Consider the following 27,976-nt stretch of genomic DNA (forward strand, 5'->3'; position numbering starts at 1 on the left):
GCAAACAACCCGAAGACGCTACAACTACAGCAACCACCAAAAGTCTAGTGGGAGGCTCTGCTGACTTGCCAGAACCCTCAGGACCTGCTTCAGCTGCTGGAGAGGGCCTGCAGACTGCCACATAAGGCCATGATATCCTGGAATAAAAAGGCCACTTACCTAGGGCAACAGAAGCCTGGTCGTCTACTATCAAGTTTATTCCATTCATAAAACTTAGGAGCCGGTTGCCCCTTTTAGCAAAAGAATTCTGCCATGCGAGAGTATGTAGAAACAAAAACCATGGTAAGAGCGGAAGAATGAGAGTACACGCATTTATTCGGAATTCTGCATGGTTCTTATTGCTTCAACTCGAATGTCCTTCCATAGGTCCATGAAGCAGGACTCCTTTTCAGCCTCCAGAATCCGATTTTCCATCCTCCGGAGCAGATCGGGCGTGAAGTAATCCTTCCAGCCTCCTACTTTGCCACTCCTGACGAACGAGTACTTGTTCTCGTCTCCTTCATAGCCTTCTTTGCAGGTGATCTTCTTCCCCGAAAGCACCTCTTCCCACTGGGGGTTACCGTTACCGCTCAAGTCGAGCACCACTACGGCCCGCATATAATCGGGCTGCGATCTTTCCAGCATTTTTTGGAGCGACACTTCGTCCTTTTCCAGAGCCAGGCCATACTTCTCTCCCAGGAAATACGCCAGCCTCAGCACGACCTCACGCGTGTTCTTTTTGAGTTCCTCGTATGTCGTGAAGAACACGTTCGGCTGTTCCCTGAGAGCGTATGCTGCGGCTACGTGCTCGAAATACTCTCCGTAGCCAAAGTTGCCACTTACAAAAGCATCGACAAGATCTTCAAACGTTCCGTCTTGGAATTCCAAGGAGCTAATGTTGGTCGCCATGTTGTAGAAGGAGACGCAGACATCCCATGGATTTCGGGCGAGGTAGACGTACTTGCCTTCTCCAGTCATTGTACGCTTGTCCAATGGCAGGTGTGTAGCGAAGGTTCTCAGTGGCAGAGACGAGGTCCAGTCCTTGACGTCTATGTACTCCAGGAAGCGCCATTCTTTGGTGAACTCCTCGTACGAGGTAATCGGTTGTCCCTCCCTGAGTATGAGGTGCGTTATGTACATCAACCAATGTGTTCCACTCTTCGGGAACGTTGCTTGTACGACGTCTCCGTTCAGCGCTCTAAACTTGAGATTTTCTCTTAGCCTATCTGGATTGATGCTAACACATCTTGGAACTCCGTCGATTATTTGGTAGGGTAGCCTTGGCCGTTGCATCGTCGGCAGGTGCCTCTGAAAGTCGCAGTAGAGCGTTATCAATGTCTGGTCAATATAATTTTTTAACGGGCACTAAAGAGAAACACTGAATCTTGCTAGATTGATGACTACTATTTCAAAGCTTGATTTTCCGCAATTTCGCGGCAGTACGTTGATTTTTTGGTAGAAAGAAACGAGGGACAAAATTCCCTTACTCGAACTTCATGATTGTAGCACAGCGCTGGTACGCCACACAAATTTACAAATTTCAAGGACTTTGCAATGAAATTATCACCCTGGGGCTACTTCAAGCAGTGTTGCATACGCCACCATATGCTTATGTAGCTGCTTTTTCCGAGACCATCAATAAAGAATGAAGCTTGTAGAGTTTCTCCTGCGCGGGCCAGAAATGAACTAACGTCACACGGGTGACCATAAGCAAAGGAGGCCAACGCAGTAGCGAGCTGCACCCTGAATGCATTTGGTATCTGCCACTTGTTAGTGAACGTCTTTCACTCCAATGCTTTAGCGAGTTGCGCTAGGAATGATGCGAGTATGTGCCACTCTTCAATAAACCGCTTTCACGCCAAATTCGGTCACGAAGTACGCGGCCAGCGAGGGAACAACGACGCATCTCGGAAGGCACGCTCGAACTTTTTTCCAACGCCGCTAAACGGCGGAGTGTGTCCAGAGGGTAGCTCGAGATAGGACCCCTGCTGCTGTAGTAGACGCCTCAAGGAAAACGCGTTTCGGGGGTGGTGATACATTGTATCCTAGCATTGCTTCATTGCTAATCTAGGCGCTATAACGTAAAACTATTCCAAACTTTTCTATTCCAATTCTGCTATCAGCCCTTCGCGGTTGGTCAAAAACTTTTTTCGACCACCCCCCACTTCACCTGTCTGTCACGCGACGTTACGAAAACCGCAATACCTGCGCATCTTATATGCTGTGTACACACTGATTACGCATGATTTGACAGAAAAAAGAAAAACAGTTATTTCTGATTCGACCCCTTTTCGCCATTAGCCCTCGGCTATTGGCAAAAAGTTTTCGGGCTGCACCCACTTCACCTGCCTGTCACGCGACGTCACAAAACCGCGCGAACTCACCGCGTCAAAGTGACGTGCACGCGATAAAGATGCATTAATATGCCGAACAAAACTGAATTTTTTTCGTAATGGCCACAGGCTGCCCCGTTCCGAAAGGAATAAAAGATGGCTGCCGTGATCGCTGAGACGCTGGCTACTCGCACCTGCCGGAGAGAATGGGTGTATTTGCGTATAATAAAACTTCTTGCATGACCGTGTAACGTTTTCAAGCACTTTCGGCACGTTTACTACCTCATTCTGCCAAATATTCTTTGCTGAGGGTCAGTTTTAGCGTCATTCTTAAGCTTCCCTTGCATGCCGCCGCGATTTTCGACCAGCCACCACAAGCTAAGTAAGGGAAAGCCGACCAATCGCATGCGCCGGCACCACCCTCTTCATCCGTTTATCGGTTTTCAGTGCACTGGCTCTGCCCCAGTGAATCCCACTCCACTTGAGCGTTCTCCTCGCCTAAAGTCAGCCAATTAGGTACGACAAGCCGCTCAGTGTAGGCAATGTTATTCGTTTTTCAAGCAAACAAAAGTGACCTCCTATGAAGGAGGAGATTGCTTGATTGGTCTGTTCAGACAACCCTGTGGGTGACCGCCCGGTGCTTGCGTCGGTGGTTACGCAAATTTGACGTCAGGAAATTGGAATAGAAACATATTGGAATAGTTTTACGTTATAGGGCCCCTGTCTTGTGCTGTTTCGAGCTCACCAAGCATGATGCGGCGTAAAGAATAGTTTTATGCGGTGTTGCAGAAGGGTAATTTACTTATACAGCTGCAATAGTTTTTCTTTTTAGGTTCTCCTTAAAGGACGTCTATCTCCGAATAGTAGGTTAGAACAATAGACGCAAACAAAACACAGTGAACAATACTACAATATATAAATAATGAAACGTTCAAAATATTTATCAAGGCATATATTGGCATATATTAAGGGTCTCATAAAGTTGCAAACTTGTACGTATCATGTACATTGTACACTATACACATGCTGGAAGGCTAATTTGCTACGAAAACACATAAAAATCACTAACGTGGAAACGTAATCACGGCGTTCATTTGGGATAAAGAAAAAGAAAATCACAAGGAAGAAAAATGCATGGATTCCACATGAATAGAAGGTCGCCAAAATAATTTTGTTGCTTAAAAGGCAAGTGGCATGGTATGCGGCCGAAATCGCAAGGCCAATTGCGTTGAGATCAAATATAGTGATACTTACTGAAAGAGTGTTTCATGGGCATATAATATAGTTTATTAATGAAAATGAGTTGTTGAGTCCCTGTCAAGTTGTATTTAGATCTGGCGATTCAATTTGGCCAGCGCACATAGACCACACAACAAACACCAATATGCTGCTCTAGTTACCTTAGGTAAATCTGAAGCCTATGACAGTATTCAACATGCAGTTTTAATGACTCGCTTACAGGGCCACGCCTTCCTAGTTTATACTTTAGCATGGGTGAATGAATTTTGAAGAGAGAGCAAATTATATTGTCTTCCAAGTGGCTTTTCTTCTCGTAAACCCACGCGAACACGAGGTGTGCCTGTGGGATCGGTGCTTTCACCGATGTTGTTTAATAGTTTACTAAACAGAATCCCCTTTCACCCACATGGCATACATACGTTTATGCTGACGACATTGCTTTTATTTTCTCTGGGTAGTGTTGTGTAATTCCTTAACCAAAATTTCCTGTCGTATCTAGGGGAATTGACAGACTGGCTGGATGGCTCACAAAGTGTGGTGTTTTCCCCATTAAAGGCAAAGTACATCATTATAAGAAGCAGCCTAATATGTTCACTGCAGTACGAAGGCCTTTCACTGTGATATGCAATCACCCCTGTCCTGCGTCAACCGATTCCAACCTGCGCTTGCGAATTTCTCAATTTCATTCCCCACCAAGCCTGCTGCCGTCCTCTGCTGCGTTTTCCATCTCTTGGCACCATTTCTGTCTCTCTAATGGTCCACCGGTCATTTAATCTACACATTACATGACCTGCCCGGCTCCATTTCTCCTCTTAATGTCAATTAGAACATCGGCTATCCCTGTTTGCTCTCTCATCCACACCATTCGTTCTCTTCCTTTCTCTTAATGTTACGCCTAACATTTATCGTTACATTGCTCTTTGCACGGTCCTTAACTTATTCTCTACATTCTTTCTCAGTCTCCAAGTTTCTGCCCCACATCTGAGCACCGGTCGAATGCACTGATTTTACGCCTTTCTTTTTAGTGATAATGGTATGCTTCCAGTCATGAGCTGATAATGACTCCCGTATGCGCTTCAACCCATTTTTTTTCTTCTGCAAATTTCCTTTTCATGATCTTGGTCCCCTGTGATCAATTGACCTAAATGAAGGTATTCCTTCATAGACTCTAGATGCTGACGAGCAATACTGAGCGCTTGTCCCATGCCAGGCTGTTGATCATTATGCATATTAATGTTCAACCCCACTCTTACACTCTCTCGGTTAGAGTCCTCAATCATTTGTTGTAACTCGTCCCCAGTGTTGCTGGGCAGGACAACGCCATCTGCGAACCATAGGTTGCTGCGATATTTGCTGTTGCTCCTTACTCCTAGGCCTTCTCAGTTTAATAGCTTGAATATTTTTTCAAAGCATGCAGTCAATAGCATAGGAGAGATTGTGTCTCCTTGACTGACCCCTTTCTTTATAGGTATGTTCTGCTTGTGAATAATTACGGTAGCTGTAGAAGCAGCTATTTTCCAAGATGTTTACGTAAGCCTCCTGTACACATTGATTACGTAATGCCTCTATGAGTGCTCGTATCTCTACTGGGTCAAATGCCTTTTCGTAATTTATGAGAGCCTTATAGAGAGGCTGATTATACTCTCCAGATTTCTTGCTTACCTGATTGATTACTTGGATGTGATCCATGTTATCTGAAACCGGCCCTTTCTGAAACCAGCCTGTTCCCTTGGTTGACTAAAGTCTAGTGTTGTCCTTATTCTGTTGGAGATTATCTTGGATAATATTTTATATAATACTGGAAGCAAGCTAATGGGCCTATAAATTTTCAATTCTTTAACGTCTCCCTTTTAGTTGATTAGTGTAATGATTGCAATGTTCCAGTTTTCTGAAACAGTTGCAGTCAATAGACATTTCGTATAGCGAGCCGACAGTTTTCCAAGTATTATGTCCCCTCCATCTTTGACTAAATCGGCTGTTATTCCATGTTCCCGGCCGCTTTTCGTCGTTTCATGGCTTGTAAGGCCCGAGATTGCTGATGATTTTACAGCTTTTCTTTCAGTGCAAGCATCTTGGTTTGCCTATGCCGTGTTTCGTTGTGACCGATTTCGTGCTGCCTCCATTTTTTATAGCTTCCTCAGTCTTTATCACGTTATAATATAGGACATCCCTTATTTTTTCCTCGTTCATAGGTTTTCACAGTTCTGCGAATTCTGCCTGATCACTTGAGTTGGACACTTTCATTCTTTCATCATCATCATCATCGTCATCATCATCATCATCAGCCTGGTAACGCCCACTGCAGGGCAAAGGCCTCTCCCATACTTCTCCAACAACCCCGGTCATGTACTAATTGTGGCCATGTTGTCCCTGCAAACTTCTTAATCTCATCCGCCCACATAACTTTCTGCCACCCCCTGCTACGCTTCCCTTCCCTTGGAATCCAGTCCGTAACCCTAATGACCATCGGTGATCTTCCCTCGTCATTACATGTCCTGCCCATGCCCATTTATTTTTCTTGATTTCAACTAAGATGTCATTAACTCGCGTTTGTTCCCTCACCCAATCTGCTCTTTTATCCCTTAACGTTACACCCATCATTCTCCTTTCCATAGCTCATTGCGTCGTCCTCAATTTAAGTAGAACCCTTTTCGTAAGCCTCCAGGTTTCTGCCCCCTACATGAGTACTGGTAAGACACAGCTCTTACCCCACAGCTATTACCAAAGCTGTTATCTGCCCACCATCCTTCAACAAATCTGCTGTAACCTGATGCCACTCCAGTGCCTCGCTACCTATTGTAAATTGCTGTTCTATTGCGAGACTGTTAAACATTACTTTAGTTTTCTGTAGATAATTTTTAGACCCACTTTTCTGCTTTGCCTCTCCAGGTCAGTGAGCATGCATTGCGATTGGTCCCCTGAATTACTAAGCAAGGCAATATCATCAGCGAATGGCAAGTTACTAAGGTATTCACCATTAACATTTATCCCCAATTCTTCCCAATCCAGGTCTCTGAATACCTCCTGTAAACAGCCTGTGAATAGCATTGGAGAAATCGTATCTCCCTGCCTGACGCCTTTCTTTTTTGGGATTTTGTTGCTTTCTTTATGGAGGACTACGGTGGCTGTGGAGCCGCTATAATATTTTTCAGTATTTTTACATACGGCTCATCTACACCCACATTCCATAAGGCCTCCATGACTGCTGAGGTTTCGACAGAATCAAACGATTTCGTGTAATCAATGAAAGCTATATATAAGGGTTGGTTATATTCCGCACATTTCTCTATCACCTGATTGATAGCGTGAATATGGTCTATTGTTGAGTAGCCTTTACGGAATACTGCCTGGTCCTTTGCTTGACAGAAGTCTAAGGTGTTCCTGATTCTATTTGCGATTACCTTAGTAAATAGTTTGTAGGCAACTGACAGTAAGATGATTGGTCTATAATTTTTCAAGTCTTTGGCGTCTCTTTTCTTATGGATTAGGATTATGTTAGCGTTCATCCAAGGTTCCGGTACCTGCTATATGAACACACCAATCATTCTTTGTCGTTACTTTATTAGGTCCTTTGTTACTTGGGAGGGCTCACCTACTGGTCACTTTGGCGCCTTACCTGCCAATTATATTGCTCCTTCAGAGGATGAGGAGGAATAAACTTTATTGGTTGAAATGAGCCGACGGTAAAATCATCCGAGATGGGCGGCGTCCCTAGTCCAGGATGCCGTGGGCCTGAGCTGATAGCTTGGCCCTGCTCACCAGGCGATGCTGGTCTTCAGGGGGTCGAGCTTGTCTGCTGTGCCTCCCACTGCTCGACGGTTGGTCCGGTGATGGGCGGTGTCGATGGGTTTTGTTGACATTCCCATACCATGTGGTAGAGGGTATTGGGCGTAGAGCAGAAGGCGCATTTGTGAGTATAGCGCGTAGGATACATGGCGTGTAGCAGGGTGCCGTGCGGGAACCTGCCGGTCTGTAGCCTTCGGAAGATCACCACCTCTTCTCTTGTCAGCTGGGGATGCGGGGGTGGATAGATCTTTCTACCCAGTCTGTAGTGGCTCAGGATATCGGTGTATCTTTTCGAGACGCTATCTTGGTCTATCGGTGCTCGTGAACCTGGTGGGATAGCCCGGAGAATGTGATCTCGGGCAGTGACATTAGCCGCTACATTACCCACCAGGGACTCGTGTCCCGGGGCCCAGACAATGCACACTTCTGGAAAATTGTCTCGTTTTTCGAGGATGCTCAGGGCTTGTTTGGAAATGCGGCCCTTTTGGTAATTTCTACATGCCGTTTGTGAGTCGGTGACGATTGTGATTAGATCTTCCTCTCGCTGGCCCGTAGTGGCCGCCAGGGCTATCGCCGTTTCTTCCGCGCAGTCGATGTCTGGAGTGCTTACCAAGGCGCTACCTCTTGTCCTTGGCCGTTGATCACGCTGATAGCGTGGGCCGCTCAGTTCTTGTACTTTGCCGCATCGGTGTATCAGACTTCTCCTTGTTTTGGTCCTTCGTAGGCCTTACGTAGAGCTTTCACTCTCGCTCGCCTCCTTTCTCTGTGGTATTCAGGGTGCATGTTTATCGGTATGCTGGCCACCGTGATCTTCTCCCTCAGGGGTAGAGGAACCCGCTGTTTTGTGGACTCATATGCGACCGGATAGCCCAGTCTTATTAGCGTGTCCCTACCCGTGGTGGTGAACCTGAGTCGCTCTATCTGGCTCGTCTTGTGGGCCTCTACTAGTCCCTCCTAAGTATTGTGGATGCCCAGGCGGAGTAGCTTCTCCGTCGACGTCGTCGGTGGAAGCCCCAGTGCCAGCTTGTAGGTCTTTGAAACCAGCCTATTTACGGTTTCATTTTTTACCTCTATGCCATCTTTATCTCTCTGTTCTAAGGCTGCATATTTGTTCGCTATTGGTCTGCTTTTACACTTACTGCGTCTAGGTTGGTCTGTGTCTTCCTGACCAGTTTTATTCTTTCTCTCTTCAAATTGAGGTGAATCCTAGACCTGACTAACCCTACGATAATTGGAAAGTTTTTACTTATCCATTCTCGACGGCTCGGCCTTCGACGCCGCACAACATGGATATACCCCTTGTCTCGTCGCCTTTCGGGTAAAAGAAACGACCAGGTCCGTCGTTCTTTTGCCCCCAACTCGTTTTAGATGCTGTTCGAGGTCGTCGTAACCTCGTATACGTCTCGTATACCTAGCCACGTTCACGGTCACCTCCGTACGTGAAGCTCTGGAACTACGAGGTTAGAACCATTTATAAATAATTCTATATTGTTTTTATTGTCTGTTGTTTGCGTGTATATTTTTTACGCATGTAAGGTCCCCTGGGCTGAAATTCTCCGCCGAGGGCACGTCACAACCTGGAGGGTAAGTTGACTAAGCTACCTGGGATGCTCGGTTGTCATAGCCAGAAGTTGAAATCCTCGATTTTTGTTTTTTGATCTGAAGGCGGTAATCTCGAATTGACCGCCTCCAGTACACTGGAGGCGGTCAATTCCGTGAGGCGCATCTCCCGGCTTGGAGTGGCGCCTGACAACGACAAAAATCCCGAGATCCAGTGCGGCTATACTAATCCAATTAGGAAGACTTAGGAAGACCCACTAAGCATCAACAAAAGACACTCCTTCACCAGAAGAGAAATTCGCCTCCCTGGTGCAGTATTCGGCCACTCCCTCCCGAATGACTCATTCGATCAAGCAATGGCCCCCAATCCCCATTAGGAGCGAAGCACCTGACCAAGTCGGCGGTAAGACGTGTAGCGCAGCAGAGGGTGTTAAGAATCTCTGGACCCGGACAGGCCGCCAATAGAAACTGGCCCAGGCAACCTTTAACACACGAACTCTCTCGAGTGATCGAGACTAGCTTAGGAGAACTTCTTGAAGAGCTATCAGGCATTGTTTCGAATATCATTGGTTTTAGTTAGGTTGGAAGAACTGGTGAGGCTTATACAGTGCTGACTAACGGCCACGTCCTCCGCTATAAAGGACCTCCATTGTTTTATGAAGTTGTTCCCCATGTTTTATGACGATGTTGAGTTAGCGATGAGAAAAGTCCAAACTAAGTATACTGTAGTTATGGGTGACTTCAATGCAAAAGTGGGGAAAAAGCTGGCTGGTAAACTAGCAATAGACAAATACGGCGTCGATTCTAGGAACGCTAGAGGAGAGAAGCTGGTACAATTCGCAGAAAGAAATAAGCTGTGAATAACGAACAGCTTCTTCAGGAAGCGTAGCAATGGAAAGTGGACTTGGAAAAAACCTAATGGTGAAACAAGAAATGAAATAGGTTTCATAATTTCTGCCAATCCCAGCATAGTGCCGGATGCAGAAATGTCAGGCAGGGTAAAAAGGCCCAGTACACATATCGCTTAACTATAAAGAAGGGTGTAGGATTTGGCTTATTGGTAAAACGCTCTTTAAAGTTTGAATAACAGCGCAAGGACAGCAGAGGGGACGGAAGAGAGAACAGAACGCATTGGGACAAAAGAGAGAGCAGAGCGCTAAACACACTCTGTTCTCTCTTCTGTCACCTCTGCTGTCTTTGCGCTGTTACTGAAACTTTACAGCTCACCTATCATCTAGAAGATGTTCCACAAGTACAGTCAGTCAAGTGCCTTGAAGTTATCTTTAACATATCTCTCAACTGGTGGCCGGATATTGAATATATTGCAACAATGGAGTTCGTGCAATGGACATTTCGCGAAAGTCAGCAATCAAAGATCGGGTATGCCATATAATATGTACGTTCGTCCGATATTGGAATTTGGCACAGTTTTATTTTCAGGTGTGCCACAATAGAAGTTTCGGCCATTACTTTTATCAGAACGGGAGGCTCTACGTTCGTGCTTAGGACTTCCAAATTACGTCACCATTGACGTATATTATACCTTGAAGCGAGAACGCCACACATTTATGCCGATTTCTCCTTCTGACCGTCCAGACTTCTTTAAGACTATATAAATGGCAATTAGGCCGTCCTCAAATAATTTTCATCTCAGATCGAGAATTTTTCATTTCGCATTCATTGACCCAGGTTTAAAACACCACAGATTATGTTTGTGAAAACGTTACCGGAGCCGCTAGTTGTACAGATTCGATATATGCCTCCCAGCAATAGGCATTCAAATTATCCATATATTAAGTTCGATCACATAAATTACGCTTGACGACAACGCGCTCGTCGCGTACATTACGGGCATGTTAAAGTTTCCCAGGTGGTCAAAACTGATCCGGAGTCCTCCACTATGGCGTGCCTCATCATCAAATCGTGGCCTCGGCATGTAACACCCCAGAATTCTATTTTCTCTGTTCTTTCGTTTGGGGCCTCCACTTTGGAATTCTGCCGCAAGGACGTTTGCTCCGTTCTCAAAAAATTTCTTATGAAATCCAACCGGATGCCCCCCTAAATTCTATCTTTTTTGTTTTGTGTGCTTTTAATTTATTTATTACTCAGTCGTTGTGACCGCACTGATCTTAATTTAACAGATAATTTTACATTCTACAATTTAAGGCTGTAGATCACCGAAAATTTATTCATTATAAATCGGAATAATCGATGAATTTCTTGGCCAATCTCCCATAAAGAGTAGGAGCCGCATACTTGGTAGGAAACAACATCTCATTGATACGAGTATTCGCTGTCCACGAGTAAAGAAAAAGTTCTCTTAGGAGGTGTTCCAGTTGAGTGCGTCATGTGTTTTTACGTTGCGGTACAACACGCACAGTAGCTCATCATGTATTGCTGAAGCGCCAAAGCAATATAAGAATTGATTTTCGTTAGGCACGGCGAAACACTACTGAATCCAGGCACGTAGCCAGGGTTTTTTTTCGGGGGGGGGGGGGGGCACCACGTCCATCATCATGATCATCATCATCATCATCATCATCCGCCTGTTTTATGTCCACTGCAGGACGAAGGCCTCTCCCTGCGATCTCCAATTACCCCTGTCCCAGCGTTACTAGACTAGCTTGAGTTTTAAAACTCGGCGCTGTTGCGCGGAAACGCCACCCGCCCGCGCGTTCGTGGCGCTGCAGTCGCGCCCGGCTTCACTTCCTCACTAGCCGGCTACGCGGGCGGGCCGGACTAAGCACGCGGTGCAGCGTTGGTGTAGTCTGTGGTTCGTTGTTGACAGCGAATTTCAGCAAGCATGTCATCCGTGTCATCCTTCGCCGAGTTTCTTAAGAATATCAGCAGACAATGCCGACGGGCTGCGTACCTGGCTGCATAGGCCGCTATCGGAACGATGTCGACAGTTGGGCGCACCACTTTTTCTGTGCTCCCAGCAATGCGACGCTTCGCTCGGCGTGAAGCAGAGCGATTCCTCGTGCCGACCGGGAACTCACTGCGAAATGAACGGCACGCGCTCGTGCCACTGCGCCCGCACTCGTCGTCGTCTTCCGCAGCTGTCTGCGTGGCCGTTCATCTTTCCAGAGTAGAATTTCACTTCTGTCGTCGTAATGGGGAGACCGCGTTTACGGGGGTATGAACCATTGCTTAAGGGAGTATAAGCCACTCATGGTCTTACGTAACGGAAAGATTTAATTTTGAAGAAATTTAATTTCGAAGAATCACAAGCGGCAGATCGCAGGCGAAGGCTGCTAACCACGCCGCCGAGCAAACTCGAGACATCGAACGCAAGCGACAACTGCGGACTGCGGGCATACCGTCAGTGAAGTCGTTCTCTCCGTCGCAGCCGATTGTGTGTGTAACCTCATAACTGAGAAAGACTTCAATGAACTGTCGGGATTAACCCAGCGATAAACACAGGGGCCGCACGTTTCAGCTTCGCTGATTAGCATCTTCACGGAATGAAAAATCCTACTTTTATTATTATTTTTTTTGGCTTGTGTGTACAAAGACCGACCTCATCTTTCTTTTTGTAGCGCTTCTTTGGAGTGGTGAGAAGCTTCGGAGGGGATGAAGATCATCCTACAATCACGCACTTTGGCTCTGAACTGCGCGAAACGTTAAGACGACAGGAAGATACACACGACATTTAGAAACGCAGCGTCTGCGCTTCGCTGTATACGTTTCTTCCTTTCGTGCAGTTTACCCTCCTTTCAGTATTAAGGAACTGGCGCGATAAATATTACTGCTGTAGGTGGATAGCGCTTTCTCGTGGTATCAATAATGCGGATAAGGGGGAACGCCAGCGAGCGTGAAAGACGCTCCAACTGCCAGTCCGCACGAGCTCAAGGCTGTGGCGAGGCGTCTGCAGTGGAGCCCGATGGAACAGCGTTGCCATCTGGCGGTGGTCACAGAAGTGGCGACAGCGGCTGTAAGTGCGCGGGCGGGGAGTTTTACAACTGAAGCTAGTCTAGTAACGTTGCCCTGTCCGGCGCCAACCGATTCCAACTAGCGCCCGCGAATTTCCTAATTTCATCGCTCCACCTAGTGTTTTGCGTCCTCGATTGCGTTTCCCTTCTCTTGGTACCCATTCTGTCACCCTAATGGTCCAAGGGTTATCTAACCGGCGCATTACATGACCTGCCCAGCTACATTTTTTCCTCTTAATGTCAATTAGAATATCGTCTATACCCGTTCGCTCTCTGATCCAAAGCACTCTCTTTCTCTCTTAACGTTATGCCTAGCAATCTTCGTTCGATCGCTCTTTGCGTGGTCCTTAAAGGGCCCCTGAAACGGTTCGGCCAAATTCGGACAAGCTTAAGTAGAACATTCGCACCACAATTTAAGTGAAGCGTTACGTATTAATGGAGCTGCAAGCGATTAGAAGTTACCCTCCTCCCTAGCTATGCTTTTCCTCCTCAACTCGCTCGCCGAGCGAGCGGCGCTAAGCTCCGCCTTCACTAGTTCAGCGTCACGATGCGACGTCGCATCGTTCACTTCCGGTTGTTTTGGAAAACGCCCCCTCCCGCGCGAGACCTCTCCGCTAGCCGCTTGGCCGTCGACCAAGAGCTATCGAAGCAGCGTGCGTTGCGAGCATTCTGTTGTAGCGCCGAACGTGTCCGGTATTCCGGTAACCACAGGCAAGCTGGTCATTTCGGCAAAGGACTGGAGGCATAAACTCAAGCTGATGAAGGAACTTTAGCGTAGACGCACGTGAGCAGCCTGATCGGTCTGCACGCTACAGACACTTGCTGGCGCAGCGCTTAACCAGTCGAACAAAGCGCTAATATTGCTCTAACCAAGTGTAAAACATTTTAAACATTTATAAAAACAACTTGTTGATGATTACACTCCTGCGAAAAATACACACCAGCAGCAAAGAAGAATACACTTCGTTGCTGCTACTGTGTATGGTTAAGCTCTGTGCCACTAGGTGGCTGCACCGTGGAGACCATTCACATATGCCCTTCTGCTCATGTCGTGGCTCATCCCGGCATAGTCAAGCCGTCAAGCGGCCAGACCCTGTCCCCTTGCGCTTGCGTTTGCCCTAATAGAGAGTTTTAGCCCAGCGGGTTTACGGCCAGCGGAGCGGAGCGGTCTCCACCGTTGCGCCAGCGGAGCGGCTCGCGAAAAAAGAATTAGGCGTAAACTGCTGACACGCACGTGGTAGGAGCGAAATGCCATACTAAAACGCTGCTGCCACGCACGGAAGTGACGTCACAGTTATGATGACGTTGTTTAAACAAGTATGGCGTGTTCCGGTTTATAGTTTTGCGCGCGCTGCTGGAGCTGCTTCAGCTTTTCAGCTTAGCTAAAACAGAATTTTACGGTTTCTTACTGTGTTGTGTGATAGAATGTTGTTCTAGTTAGTTGCGCTGGAAGAACCGGATGGTGTTCGAGCTTGCGATCTCGAGCCACACTTGGGCGCAACGCTGGAGCAGCTCGTTTCTTTATGCCTTGGAGCGCGTTTATGGTTGGTAGTGTGGTCTTGTGCAGCTCCTGTTACGTTTTTCAGTGCTGTTGCTCTTGTTTGTTGAATTTACTGATGTGAATGGAGCATATGTGGGCTCTCAGTTTGGCAGAACTTTTTGCTCTTATGGTAAAAAACGTTTAAACTTCTTCCAAATGCTTGTTGCTGCAGTTGCCGCTTAGTGTTGTGCATCGATCGCGAAAAAAAAAAGTTTCATCCTTCGTAGGATTGCTGTTGCAGATATTGCCTAAGTAAGTGAGCTGTTGCAATTTTTATATGGCACTCGATGTCGCATTTACCTGTACTGTTTCTTGTCTTGCATGTTCATACTGTTCCCTTGTTTATTGGATTTTGGCGGCTAGCAAATCGCGACTTGCTTGAGCACCTGCTCGCCACAGTTCTAAAGGAACATGTTGAGCAACCCCAATGTAAACTATGAAGACAAATCTTGCAGAACGTGGCCCAGCCGCTCATAGTTCTACTTTGGCTCAATTTTGTTCTAAAGCTTGGCTGTCTTGAAGACCAAGAAATTTTCTTAAATTTCTTCCAGCTAGTTTGCTAAGCTGCTATTTAGTATTGCTTCTTGTGATGGCGCTATGCGAGGTACCAGGTTTGCGCAAATGTTCCTCGCAACTTGTTTACAAACATGATGTAGGTTCATTGCAGGAACCTGCATTAGGTTATAGATGTGAGATGCACGCTAATATGACCGGTGTGGGTTTGCGGGTCCCTGCATGCCACTCTCAAGCAAATGCCAAGTTTCCATTGTATGAATCTTCCTTGACTTCGCAAGGCTTGTTTGGTTAATCCCTTCATCTGTGCAATAGAATGCTCATTAGTCATGAGCCTTACCCTGATCCTCTTGTCCAACAAAAAACAATCTTTTAGGCATTACATTAGGGAATATATCTGAGTGCCAATGTGACAATTTTTGCCTCTGTAACCTTTTTTTTCTCCCATCTTATCAGTGAAGGCCTTGTTCGAACAGAGTGCCATTCAGTGACAGAAATTCTCATCACAGTAAGAAAATCTCTGAAGGAGATTTTTGAGTCTGACTAGGACTTCGTCTTGGGCAAATTGGTGAAATCTGCTGCACATTGTTTTTGTGTGCGAAAATCTATTTACAGAGGAAGGACACATGAAAGTGCGATCTACTAACTGATTTAATGATTCAAAGGATGAAACATAGTGTACAAATTTTGTGCACAGGCAAGAGGTGAATGTTGTGACAGTGCTAGTTTGTCTTTTAATGCTACAAATAGCCATTAAACAAGTGCACCTCTGGGGAATTAAGGCAATTGAAGTGCTACTAACATGTGCACTCTGATAAAATATACCTTCGTGAGCTCATGCGATGTTTTGTTGCTACTCCTGCACAGGATCATAATGTGCGAAAGCACGGCTCATATGAGCAGGCCTTGCAATGTGTGCTGCACCATCCGGTTTATTTAAATTGTTTGAATGCTCCCTCAAATAGTCATTCAGGCATTGGGCCGTTTGGTCCACGTAGAACTTGCCACAGCTGAGAGATATCTTATGATCAACCCACAGCACAATGCTCAATATGGTTGGCGTGATTTTTCATACACCCTTGTCTTTAGGTACGAGAACACAATTGGGCTAATTTGACAGGTGTATAAAGGAAAAAATGGGACATTGTATCTAGCAGGCATGTTCTTGAAGCTGTGGGTAAATTTGTGCGCATATTTGTACATGAGGTGTACAATTTGTACACCTCAGGCCTAGTGGCGTCTGTTCCGCTTACATTTGATTAGCAAGTCCTTGTCGAGCTGCTCTTCAGCTTTCGGGAAATGGATTCGGCCATGGCACGCATGACTTAATTCCCCCACCTGTTCGCTAGTTGCGTTTCTGCTGAGACGGGTGTTGCGACGCTCGCCACCAAGGTGCTCTGTCAGGAGCATATACTAGATTAACAAGTAACCTTATTTCCGCATTTCTTGTCAGCAATTTGGGCACACTTAGCTAAAACTTTCATGTTTAGTGCACTAGTGAGTAGTTACTCTAAGCACCTTTATGACAAGTTGACTGTCTTTGCTGTGCGCTTAGCTGAAAACCTTCTATGTTTTTAAAGCTGATTCTGAACAGTATCCACAATTGCCGACCAAGTCACTTCCTTTGGCCTCCTCGGATGTTCTTATCTTCCAAGCTGAATTAGCCTTTATCGAGCTGAGCCATAATTGTTTGACCAGATGATGAAAATAGGTAATGAACTCGGAGAAAGCATAGGGTAAATTAAATATGCATTTTTGGAATTTATAAATAGTATGGATAAGGGAAATGAAAGTGGACGAAAAGATAGTTTGCTGTAGGTAGGAGCTGAATCCACACCACCTTCATTAGGCATGTAGTGCCTTACCAATTCAGCTACTGTGGCACTCATCCTCCCATCCCCTTGGCATAAGCCACTACCACTCACAGCCACAGCAGCAGACGTCTTAACTGCAGGCATCATAAAATACATCAGCAGGCAACTGTTCAAGGGCTCTGACTTCGGCTGCCCCTTGATGCCCTAAGACAGGGTATGATGGTTTATTGGCCATTTGCCCAATTGGGGCAAGTGGCCTGTTGATGTGATTTGATGAAATGAACAGGCATTTGAAATCCCACTTACTCAATTGGTTGTACATGCCGTTACCAAATCTGTTCTTTGAAAGGTGAAGCGTTCCTCACTAGGACACACCATCGGACATAAGAAGAACAGATATCACTAGATATGACTTCGTGCCATATGTGCTCAGAATTAGCCACAAATTGAAAAACTTGACTAGTAGATATGGTGCCCCAATGGTTTCTCGCGCACCGAAGTGATTAGCCCAATTGTGTCTTTGTAACACGAGTACTGAGAGACAAGGATGTACAAAGAACCATGCCAAGCACTTTGTGTGTTGTGCTGTGGGGGTTATCAGCGCAATACCTCTCTGCTGTGGCAAGTCCTATGCAGGTCAGAGGGACTAGTGTCTAAAGCGACACTAAAGGCAATTGTTAAGTCAAGCTAAAGTAATAGATTAGTGCTCGAGAACGTCGAAGGCATCACTGTTATTGCGAACAGAGCTTCAGTAATTGATGAACGGAAGTAACTGCAATACACAATTAGAGGCTGCCCCAGCACATTAAAGTACCAGCCCGATGATGAAGGCACTCCTCATTAAAGTTCTGTCGCTAGGACTTATCTACTAGTAATAAAAAGATTGCTGCATTGCATTATAAGATGAAAGAAAATGCTATTCGTCTAGTTCTATTTGATATTTAGAAAAAAGAACCCATTGAGGTTACCCTTGAAAGCATCGCCCACGCTTACATGTTTTAGTAGTTTCGTTATCACATAGTGCTGAGCTGGATTTTCTGGCTCGCGAAACTCGCACAAACTGCAAGTTACAGAGAATTCGATGTTTATGTGATGTTGCGGGATTCCCGAACAGTCCGTGCTACTTGATCAAGAGCAGTTGCAGCGGCGAGTCCAACGTTCTGTTTCGGCTCGGTTGCTACATGGCCGGGCTTACGCATTTTGCACAGAAAACTGTAGCACCGTCTGTAGGGTACTGTTTTACTCACCAATGGAAGTGAAGGGCAGTGATGGCACAACGTCGCCACTCTGTCCTCAGGAGCAGGCGAATTGAATTGCTCTCTAGGTATGCGAACCCTTCAGATGCAATTTTCTCGTAAACTATCTCTTCTTGGCATGGAAGAAGCACTGTGAGGTTTATGGAATGCTACTTTAATAGGCAACATCTACTTAGTATTTGCCTTTAGTGTCCCATTAAATGGCCATAATAGGAAGCACTCAAACAATTCAAATAAATTTCATGGTGTGCATCTTGGCACGCTTTGCAAGGCCTACTAATGTGAACTGTGCTTTTTGCGTGTTATGATCTTGGGCAGTGCATGAGTCATGGAGGCATATGTTATTAAAACAATCCTGCATGTGTTAGTTAATATAATTCATTTTAATTCCATGTGACCTTAGAAGCAGGCTAGTAGCCAATAAACTGTTGTATGCTACCCCAAGGCATTTAGGCGGTCAAAGTTAGGGCCGTCGACCATTTGCCTGCTCCTAAGACCGATTAATGGCAAATCAGTTCTGTGGAAGCCCGCAAAATCAAGGAGGGTTCACGAAAAGGAAAATTCTCATCAACCTGACTTTAGCACAATGTCCTGGGTTCCATCCCAGGACCCGGAGAAAATTTTTTTTCAGCTATGAAGCTTTTTTTTCGAAGAAATCCCTTATGGTTTTTTAAAAAACTGCTTTGGGCTGAGAAACCTATGAAGCCATCATTGTTTTACCATACATCACATGACATAGCCATAGGTACGTACGATTGTATAACACATAATCACTGATAACTTGACAATCCATGCTTCTCTTTCATATGCTCGTCCAGTACACATGTAGAACGCAACAGTCTGCATGTTGTAAGCTGACTTCAAATGGCCGGAGTAGAAATCATGCTGTCAGTGTCACACAATCATAGTCATTGACGTCTTTTTGCTTTTGTTACACACATAGTTCATTTTACACAAACATGTTGGTCCGCCTAGCAACACTTCACGTTAATCATAACAATGTTGGGTTACCAGCAAAATGTTACCATAACATTGGTTCCCATAATGCATGGGAGTCGCTCCATTTTGATTTCCGACTTGTGTAGTTGTTTAACCCTTTTGCTGGAATTCAAATTAACAAGTCCTCATTGTTACTTACATGAATGCAATAATGACTTGCAGGCTAAGGCAATGTTTTCAGACTTGCGACGGAAGCACTGTGAGCAGAGGTGTATGTACAAAGAAGTTGTGCGAAGGCTAGGTTTGGTCGTCCTGGTCACCAATTTATGGGAGGGAGCATGAAGAGGTAACTAGGCTTATTCAAGCCAGCCAGCCATGGTGTCACGGGATCTTGGGAGCAGCCGTTCAGGTCGTGTGCACTAGCATGTTCAATTCTTGCTCTGCCTGTGCGTGAGCCCATCTTCTTTGCCTATGTTGGAAATGATAGCCGCGCGGCTACAGAGCCCATCTCCTAGTGCGAAGTGCAATTGAAATAAAGTCCAATGGTAAAGCCCCCAGGTAAAGTGTGTAGACGGTGTCGTCATTGGTAGTGTCGGGTTCTCGCAATCTGAGAGATATACACCAGGCAGCACCGGCAGCATAGGTTGTGAGTGAAGCGAAGCCACATATGATACCAAAGTGAGAAATCGCAACCTGCCACAGGCACTCGTAGATGCACGGGCCTGTAGAAGTCGGAGCTCCAAGAGTAGACCATCTGGCAGCTTGGGACTTGCGTGGAGATAGCGCAAGTGTTGGTCACTCATGTTGTTGACTTAGAAGTGATTCTCGAGCTGAAGAAACCAGATGGCAAAGTTGCTCCTGCAAAATTTCGGTAGGCCATGCATCTGCGGAAGATGTGAGCACAACATCGGAAAGCTTGCCTGCTGCTGCTTTCAGTGGAATCTCGAATGCCGATAGCATCAGGGTTGCAGTGGTCACTCAATGCATCACGAAGGTTGTGCTTGTGGCAACGCCGCGCCAGCGAGAGTGAAATTTGCGCCTTGTTGAGTCGGTGGCTGAGCCTCTGAATTGGCGATGAGTGAGTTGCCCCGAGTGGAAAGCGGGCAGCTTGTGGGGACGTCTAAGGAAGAACAGCGACGAGCTGTAAAGTAGCCGAAGGCGCTTGCGTGTAGCCCAGTGTATTTCTTGGAAAGAATCGTCGAGCAGCTGCCTTTGAGCTAGGGGAGGAAGCTCATGGACCACGTAGAGGTTTGATGCTGGGGTCGGCGCATGCCGACGACCGGCACGGGTGGAAGCAGGTGATGTGGGACGACCATATTCAGAATGACACGATAGATGGCGAGAGCTGTTGTGATGGAGCACCAGCTGGAGGAGAGTGAGTGCTCGAGGTGACATAGTGAGCAAGGACGGCTGCCCACGAGTCCTTGTACAAGTCAGAGCAGGGGCTGAGAGCCGGAGCCTGGAACCTCGTTAAGAAGGAAATGGTTGTTTAGCGGGATGAACCAGATGTCCAGCATGTCAATGTAGAATTCCCATGCCCCCTACAATCGCAAGACTTCTGCCAAACCGTGCGAGGCCACGTCACTACTCGCCTTGGTAAAGTCGGTGCGCTGATGCTGGCATGGCAGGGCTCAGTCGTCCTAGTCACCAAGTTGTGGGAAGGCTGGGCTCGGTCAGCTGTGACATCACTTTGAGGGAGGCAGAGCGAAGAAGTAGCTGCCGTAGCCACTGTTTGTTTAAGCCAGCCATGGTGCCACGGGATCTCGGGGCAGGCTGACACCGCGGCCGCTTTGGTCAAGTGCGCTAGCGTGATCTATTCCCGCACTACCTGCATGTGAGCTCACCTTTTTCGCCTGCGTTAGAGGTGACAGCCATGCCGCTACGAGGTACTAAACATGTTTACTGTTTGAGCATCTCTGAATTGCATGAGCTATTAAATACACCCATCACACAAGTGCAGAGCCCTTCCGCTAAGTCTATCTGGCAGGAGTCTTTTGTCCTGTAAATATTCACGTTTTCCCTGTCCATTGTACAGCTGTATCCTGCTACGTCTACTTGGTTAGATGCCGATGCCAAACTTGGAGGAAAAAGCGAAGCTAGATCCTTATTAAACGACTTCAATGTGATAGAATTTTTACAATTATCAGCATTCAAAATTAGCTCTCATTACAAACCACATTTAAATTTGCAAGAAACTCTCACTAAAAGGCAAAGATTATACTTTCTGATGAGCCTAGCTTGTGCATTTTCATTCCTTAAGAATTTGTGTACTTTTCTTTATAGCTTTTATCTTCAACATTAAGTGAACAGGGTTTTTCAACTTATGGTCAAAAGACATTTACACAAGAACTAAAATTCGTGCTAGCTTGTGCTCTCAGGCCAAATTTAAGCTTTTCTGTGTTGTATGTCATCTTGCTTTTGTGTTCTACTTGGCGCTTAATAGACAATTTACGCACAAACAAACCATTTGTATTACAGACTCTTCAACTTTATATGCAAAAAGTATTGCCATTGCAGACAGAAAACACTGAAATATAGTAATTCTGAGAATTGTTTTCTGCGCAAGAAATTTGGTTGGCTTTGGGCAAGGGTCTAAAAATGTTGCATAATTTGGTTTCCTAAAGTCAGTTTTTCCGTAATACAGCTGTAGTCACAGGACATGTGTGTTCCTTAATTACAGACGTGCGCACAACATGTGCTTACACATGTGCTTAAGATACCCCGATAGACATTTTACACACAAACAAACCATTTGTATTACAGACTCTTCAACTTTAAATCCAAAAAGTACTACCATTGCAGACATAAAATACTAAAATATGGTAAAAAATTCTGGGAATTGTTTTCTGCACAAGAAATTCGGTTGACTTTGGGCAAGGGTCCAAAAATGTTGTGTAAGTTGGTTTCCTAAAGTCAGATTGTCTGTAATACAGCTGTGTTACGCGGTGAAGCATGTCAAAAATGAAAAGAGGCTGTTGTCACAGGACATGCGTGTTCCTTAATTACACATGCACGCACCTGCTGTCTCCTGTCATACTACAAATACCGACACATGTAATAACTACTGGCAGCCATTCAAAGCTGTTTGTGTGGAGATTTAAGGCCCATGTTCTGGGGTGAAAAGTGCGGCCCTAGCTGTAAGAAAGTAACGTTTTGTTTATCAAGCCAAAGTTTATAGTGTTCATGTTTTTTAAGTGTTTAATATTTCTAGAATAATAGCTACATCCTTGCAAGGTAGTTGAAATAACAGCTCACATTGCCCCAGCCATGTCCAAAGTAGCTCTGATGGCCTGCTAGTACAATAAATAGGTGTATTGGTGCTTTTACTGACAGGAGACGGAGGGTGCACAGACGTATCATTAAGGGGACACTAAAGCAAAACAATAAATCAGTTTAGACTAATAAAGCATTGTTTTAGAACCCTGCAGGCAGTCATTTTAAAACAATAGTTTGGTTATTAGATGTGAAAATTAAGTTCGAAGTATCAGTATTTGAAATTCACGCCAAAACCTCGACACAGCTGCGTCAGTGTGACTTCAGGGATTTCAAAGTATATTTTTGCATTTGGGCAGCGTTGGCTGAGTAAAAATTCCAGAAACTTCATATTTGGTTCCTTTAGAACACAATGTAGACAGTCTGTACCGCTATGTACTTAAGTAGGCCCTAGAAGATACCATCCAAATCCATGACGTCACAGCGACCAGGTCTGGGAACTTCAAGGAGGCGTCACCACCCGTCTTTTGCACTTTTTCTGGTCTACCAAGCATCTTATACTGGTAAGCGTGGTGTTTTTGGTGTTGTAGAAAGGTAATTTACTAATGCAGAAGAAATAATTTTTCTCTTTATTGTCACTTTAAGGAACACATTATATGTTCCTGACAGTGGCCCCTTTCCACTGTTATAATATGCTTCGCCGTCGTACATTGCTTATGCTTCACTGCATAACAAGACCGTATTGTGGCAAAGCTGATTTTAGGAAACTGAATTATGCAACATTTCTGGGAACCTTACATGGCTTCATTCTGTAGAGGCTCTAGGAAAAGGCACGCTGCTCTATATTCGCAGCAAACATAATCTGCGTCATAGAAAAAGAAATGTTTGTGATGTTTATTCGCAAAATATTCATGTAACGTCAGCCAAAATATTACCTGCCGTTTTATTGTGGCACTGCTGCCAGTAAGCCTGAATACCTGAGTGGGTCTGAGTAGTCTGGCTCTGAAAATTGCCCATTGATAATATTTGCATTCCGTTAAGATCAGTTTTTGCCTTTACTAAGATGCAAATGAAAAAATGGCTGTGGCTTAGGTAAGGTTAAGCCCAGGATGCGAAGCATACTAGCCTTTATTTTAGTTGTTGAACCACTGTTTAGCCTGGTGAACTGCTGTTGCTTGGCTATATTTGGTTCGGCTAGACGAAGAAACAACTCATGCATTACTTCTTCGCCTTCAAGAGTGGAACGCGACAGCGTTCCCGTCGACCCGCCAAGGGGTGTAAGACAATGGGCTACAGGGCAGCGACTACGCGCCCCGCATTGGACGCGGTGAGCGTCGAGCAAAGCAGCGTTCGGCGCGGCAACGAAATGTGCGCCTGAGCAAGAGACGCACGCCTTAGAAACAGCGCGTTTCTAAGGCAACACCGCATTCACTAGAGGCGCTTTTGTACCGCTTTGAAGCGTTGTACTCGTGGCTCAGTGGTAGCGTCTCCGTCCCACACTCCGGAGACCCTGGTTCGATTCCCACCCAGCCCGTCTTGCAAGAGTTGAGCCAAAGCCACTTCTCCTCTGTCGTGACGTCACGGTGTCACGTGATTTCATGGTCACCGCCGCGCCTGAGGAGCTGGGTTGAGCCCTCGTAATATGCTTCGCATAAAAATGTTACTGTGATGTAGCATTTAGCATGACCTTTATTACGTCCCGAAGACATGGTGGACCGATCACACTGAAGGCGCAGTTCAATCTTAAGCTGGGTCCCCACAAGAGATGAAGAACACGATGTGATGATGGTCATGTGCAGATGATGAAGTGCCTAAGAAATGCCCACATTATAATTATTTGTGTTAATAGAAGAATTATAAGCAACCTCTAAAAATCTGACTTGTTGTGATGAAATTGAAAAAGTTGGCAGGTATGTATTATGACATTGATGCAGAAAACATTCATTTTGTCATTAAAGAAAGTCATGTATGCATTCACTTTTTCATCTTCCCTCTTGTGCTTGGGCCTTCATTGGTCTGCATTGTACAACAGGTAAAATGATGAGAAATATAACTAAAGACAAATGAAATCCTAGCCTGCTAACATACGCCTGCTCAGTACACTATTGACACGCTCTGGTTTATTAAGCGTGCTCACCTGTCAATTCAGGCACAGAAGTAGGTCCTGTTCTTGAGCTGAAACATACACAGCCATGCGTACATAGGAAACAACTTTCAGGAGGCCAATTATTGACACGCATTGCAGATAGTACTATGGATCAAGCATGAAGCTGACCACAATGCCCTCGAACTCTTCCCAACATACATATATTTTCTAGCATCCTGGGCCAACCTTCTGGCCATGCTTTGAAGCTGCTGTCAGGTTTCGAACCAAGCCCAATCTTTCTGGCTTTGTTGTCCTCCTCGTCGTACCATTTCCCCCCTCATTTATGTTTGTCTTATTGAGATAGATATTATGTGATGATTTTTCATTTGTGTGTAGTTTCGGCAAAATCAATTTCGAATAAAACAAGCCACCCAGCTATTTTTATGGCCTAGTTGTTTTTGCGCTCATTGATCATGGAGACCTACCTGCACGGCTGCATGTATATGGCAACTAAGTTCTCGTCAGATGTTATGTGAATATTTAATTAATAAACTTCATTTACATTTCTGCGCAGCACAGACCCATTGCGGCTGCAACTACACTGAGCTGCATGGCTGTTCGCAGCATCATTACGGAATAAAATCTGCCAGTCTTTATTTAATAAACAGTCAACATAGTGAATAACCGAATACTATTTTGTATATTCTAAATTTAAGTACTTTATGGCTTGCACTGTCGTGTTCTTATAACTTTGGCAGGCCTAAAAATCTCAACAGACCATCTAACTATGTGGAGTGATTTTTTAGCCATTACATATTCATTGCGTTTGCCTGTTTTCCACATGGCTACCAATAATCAGTAGATATCATGTCGGTTATTTATATTTGGAATTGGTGACTTTCCAAAAACCTCATAGTACCCCCCCCCCCAAAAAAAAATCCATCGCTTACATGCAATAAAAGTTTAATGCACCCATGGAAGGGGAAGTAAATCGTAAAGATTTAAGTTAGAAGCTGAGAGTAAGATGGTATTTCGACGTGAACAGCAGACTACAACAAATAAAGCAGTGGCACAAAACAAAGCGAATGAAAAAAGTATTATTCAGCCAATAAAAACATTTCACTGTTGCTGCAAGGTGAGAAGAAGGAAGCAGCCCTGCACTCACCCCAGCAACTACAGGCTTGACCGAAGGGTCCAAGACATCTCGAACATAACTGGTGCAATAAATGGCTAATGACATTAAATACCACAAAATGCAAAGTAATGTCTTTTACCCGGAAGTCGGCAACCTCACAGTATCCCTACCATATTAACAATTACACTGTTACAACAGCTACACAATATAAGTATCTAGGGGTTCTCTTCACACCAAATCTTTCTTGGACAGACCATATCACGTCCATTTCAGCTAATGCCTCCCAATCGTTGGGGTACTTGCGACGCAACTTAAGAAATGTTCCTTCAAATGTTCGCAAGCTAGCCTACCTAACTCTCGTTCGTCCCAAGCTCGAGTATGCATCTCCCATTTGGTCCCCTCACCAGAAATACCTAATTGAAACGCTAGAACGGATCCAGAATAGAGCAAGCCGCTTCATCATAAACGATTACAGCTACCAGTCTAGTGTTACACAAATAAAACTTAAACTTTCATTACAATCCTTGAGCACTCGCTGAGACATTGCCCTTTTAACACTGTTCCCCAAATTCCTTCACTCCACTCGAACACCCGCATGCTTGAAACGACCCTACTCCACGTCACATAGGCTTCATAATCATTTCAGCTATGCCCGCCTTTACGGGACTACAAAGGCATTCCATTGCTCTGCTCTTCCTCGTGCTATCAGAATATGGAATTCGCTCCCTGACAGCATTGCAAGCCAATCTAACTACGATTCATTCCGTGAAGCCTTGACTGAATACATGACTAACGAAAAGTGAAGTTTTACGTATGTCGCACAATGCTTTCTATACTTGCACTATATTTACAGCTTATTTTTGCACTATTGCTGTTATGTCGCTATGTTTACCGTTTCGTTGGAATGTCGCGACCGTAACTTTTCTGTCATTGTTTGTCATCATTACTGTTGTTATTAATTACATGACTTCACTGAAAAATCTGTGTGATTTATTCCATGTTATTATATTACGTTTTTTTATGTTTCTTCTTTTCCCTAGTGAATCGTGATCTAAATAATTCTTTTTTCATCTCAGTTGTACTTTGGTTGTAGGTTGTAAACAAATACGGTTTATAGATGTCTTGTATTCAATGTATTTTCTATGTACTGCCCCCCTTACTCAATGCCTCACTTTGAGGCCTGTAAGGTATTTTTAAATAAATAAATAAATAAATAATGTCCACCCAGGACTCGTACTGGACTCGAACATAATACCCAGGACTCGTACTGTGGCTGCAGGCGTCATCTGTGTGTTTGGGAGGTGGGAGCACCTTATGCTTGCTTCAGCTCCTGTCTGACCTTACCCTTCAGCACAACAGTCTAAAGTTCACAAAGCCAGGATGCCCCCGGAGGTGAATGAAACAACCTGTCAGCCCAGCCCTTGGAGCAGCCAATGACCTGCCTATCGATGCGAAGGACAACTGCAATGACAACTGCAAAGCTTGCAAGGCTGGGACGATAAATTTCTTCAGTGACATCCATCTTGAAGGCCTAGTCCTTGAAGTGAATGGCGCATAGAGTACAGACTTATCTTGCCACCACAACGATGACTGCTCCATAGCTCACAAGGCTGGGATAGCAAGTCTCATCGGAAGGCTGATCGTGCAGGCCTAGCCCTTGAAACCACCAGCTGTGTGTCTGCCAATAATCTGTGCCTTCATCGTGATGGGCTCTCCAAGGTCTGCAAGGCTGGAACGCTGAGGTCATCCCATCTGAAATTTGGAAGCTTTGCCCTTCAAGCATCCAGTACCACCATGGCAGTATTAAAGATGGGAGGAACTGCAAGGATCACTAGTGTTTACTAACAATTATGTAGCATCCTTGTCTGTGCACTCACAAGTGCCCTAGGGACCTAAAAGACTGAAATATGGGACATTGAGTGGCTGAGAATTATGGGAATATTCTTGCACACTGACATCAAAGAAAAGTAATAGAATACTTACATCTATGTCACAAATAGTTGTTAAGTTCAACTTAGTTTGCTTTCAACGAGAGTGACGTAGAGGCTTGTGAATACTTTGAATTGGACATCTGCTGCAGTAAAGTGAAGCTCGAGGTCCGATTGACCAAATTAGACAAAAAAGCGCGTTACACATCCGCCAAGCCAACAGGGATTTTAATAAGCAGGCCATAGAGCTGGGTTTGTTCACATGACTAGAGGATGCCCATTGATAAAGCTAAGTAACTCGGTCTAAAGAATGCTGCAAGAATTTAACACTACTTTAGTAGCGATATTCTCACAGCAAACAGATGCGTTGCAGAAGCAACAGTCATAGCTCCAGAAGCACAGAAACTCGGAGGCGAATCTGAATTTGTGCCACAAAAGCCATTCTGTTCTCTGTCAGCAGGTCTGCTATGCTGTGTCGGTCAATGGGTGCTGTGTCTACACTGAAGACGGCGACAGCTTACCTTTAACTGGGACTGATAGCCCATCTAGCACCACTGCTAAAGTAATGTTAAACATTTATCCTAAAGACAAAAACGCAAAACAAAGCAAGAGGGAGGGGGGGATGAAGCTTGCAGAAAAACGAGACAAGGATTCTTTGAGATAAGGTGTGGCAGTCATGATAAGAACCAGAACGATAAGTCAAAGGAGAGTTTTTGCACTTTC

At 45.2% G+C, this 27,976-nt stretch overlaps 1 protein-coding gene across 1 annotated transcript in view; it reads right to left on the reverse strand.

The window, feature by feature from the left end:
* Positions 1-300: 300 nt before the first annotated feature.
* LOC135903273 (3-beta-hydroxysteroid sulfotransferase-like) overlaps positions 301-27,976 on the reverse strand; it is a 46,578-nt gene continuing 18,902 nt past the window's right edge. Inside the window, exon 2 of the mRNA XM_065433687.2 lies at positions 301-1,287. Within this exon, the coding sequence (XP_065289759.1) occupies positions 313-1,272 (960 nt within the window). The 5' untranslated portion in view covers positions 1,273-1,287 and the 3' untranslated portion in view covers positions 301-312. The remainder of the gene's footprint in view (positions 1,288-27,976) is intronic.

The sequence above is a fragment of the Dermacentor albipictus genome, chromosome 2, assembly GCF_038994185.2.
Source record: "Dermacentor albipictus isolate Rhodes 1998 colony chromosome 2, USDA_Dalb.pri_finalv2, whole genome shotgun sequence".
NCBI classification, from domain to species: Eukaryota; Metazoa; Arthropoda; class Arachnida; order Ixodida; family Ixodidae; genus Dermacentor; species Dermacentor albipictus.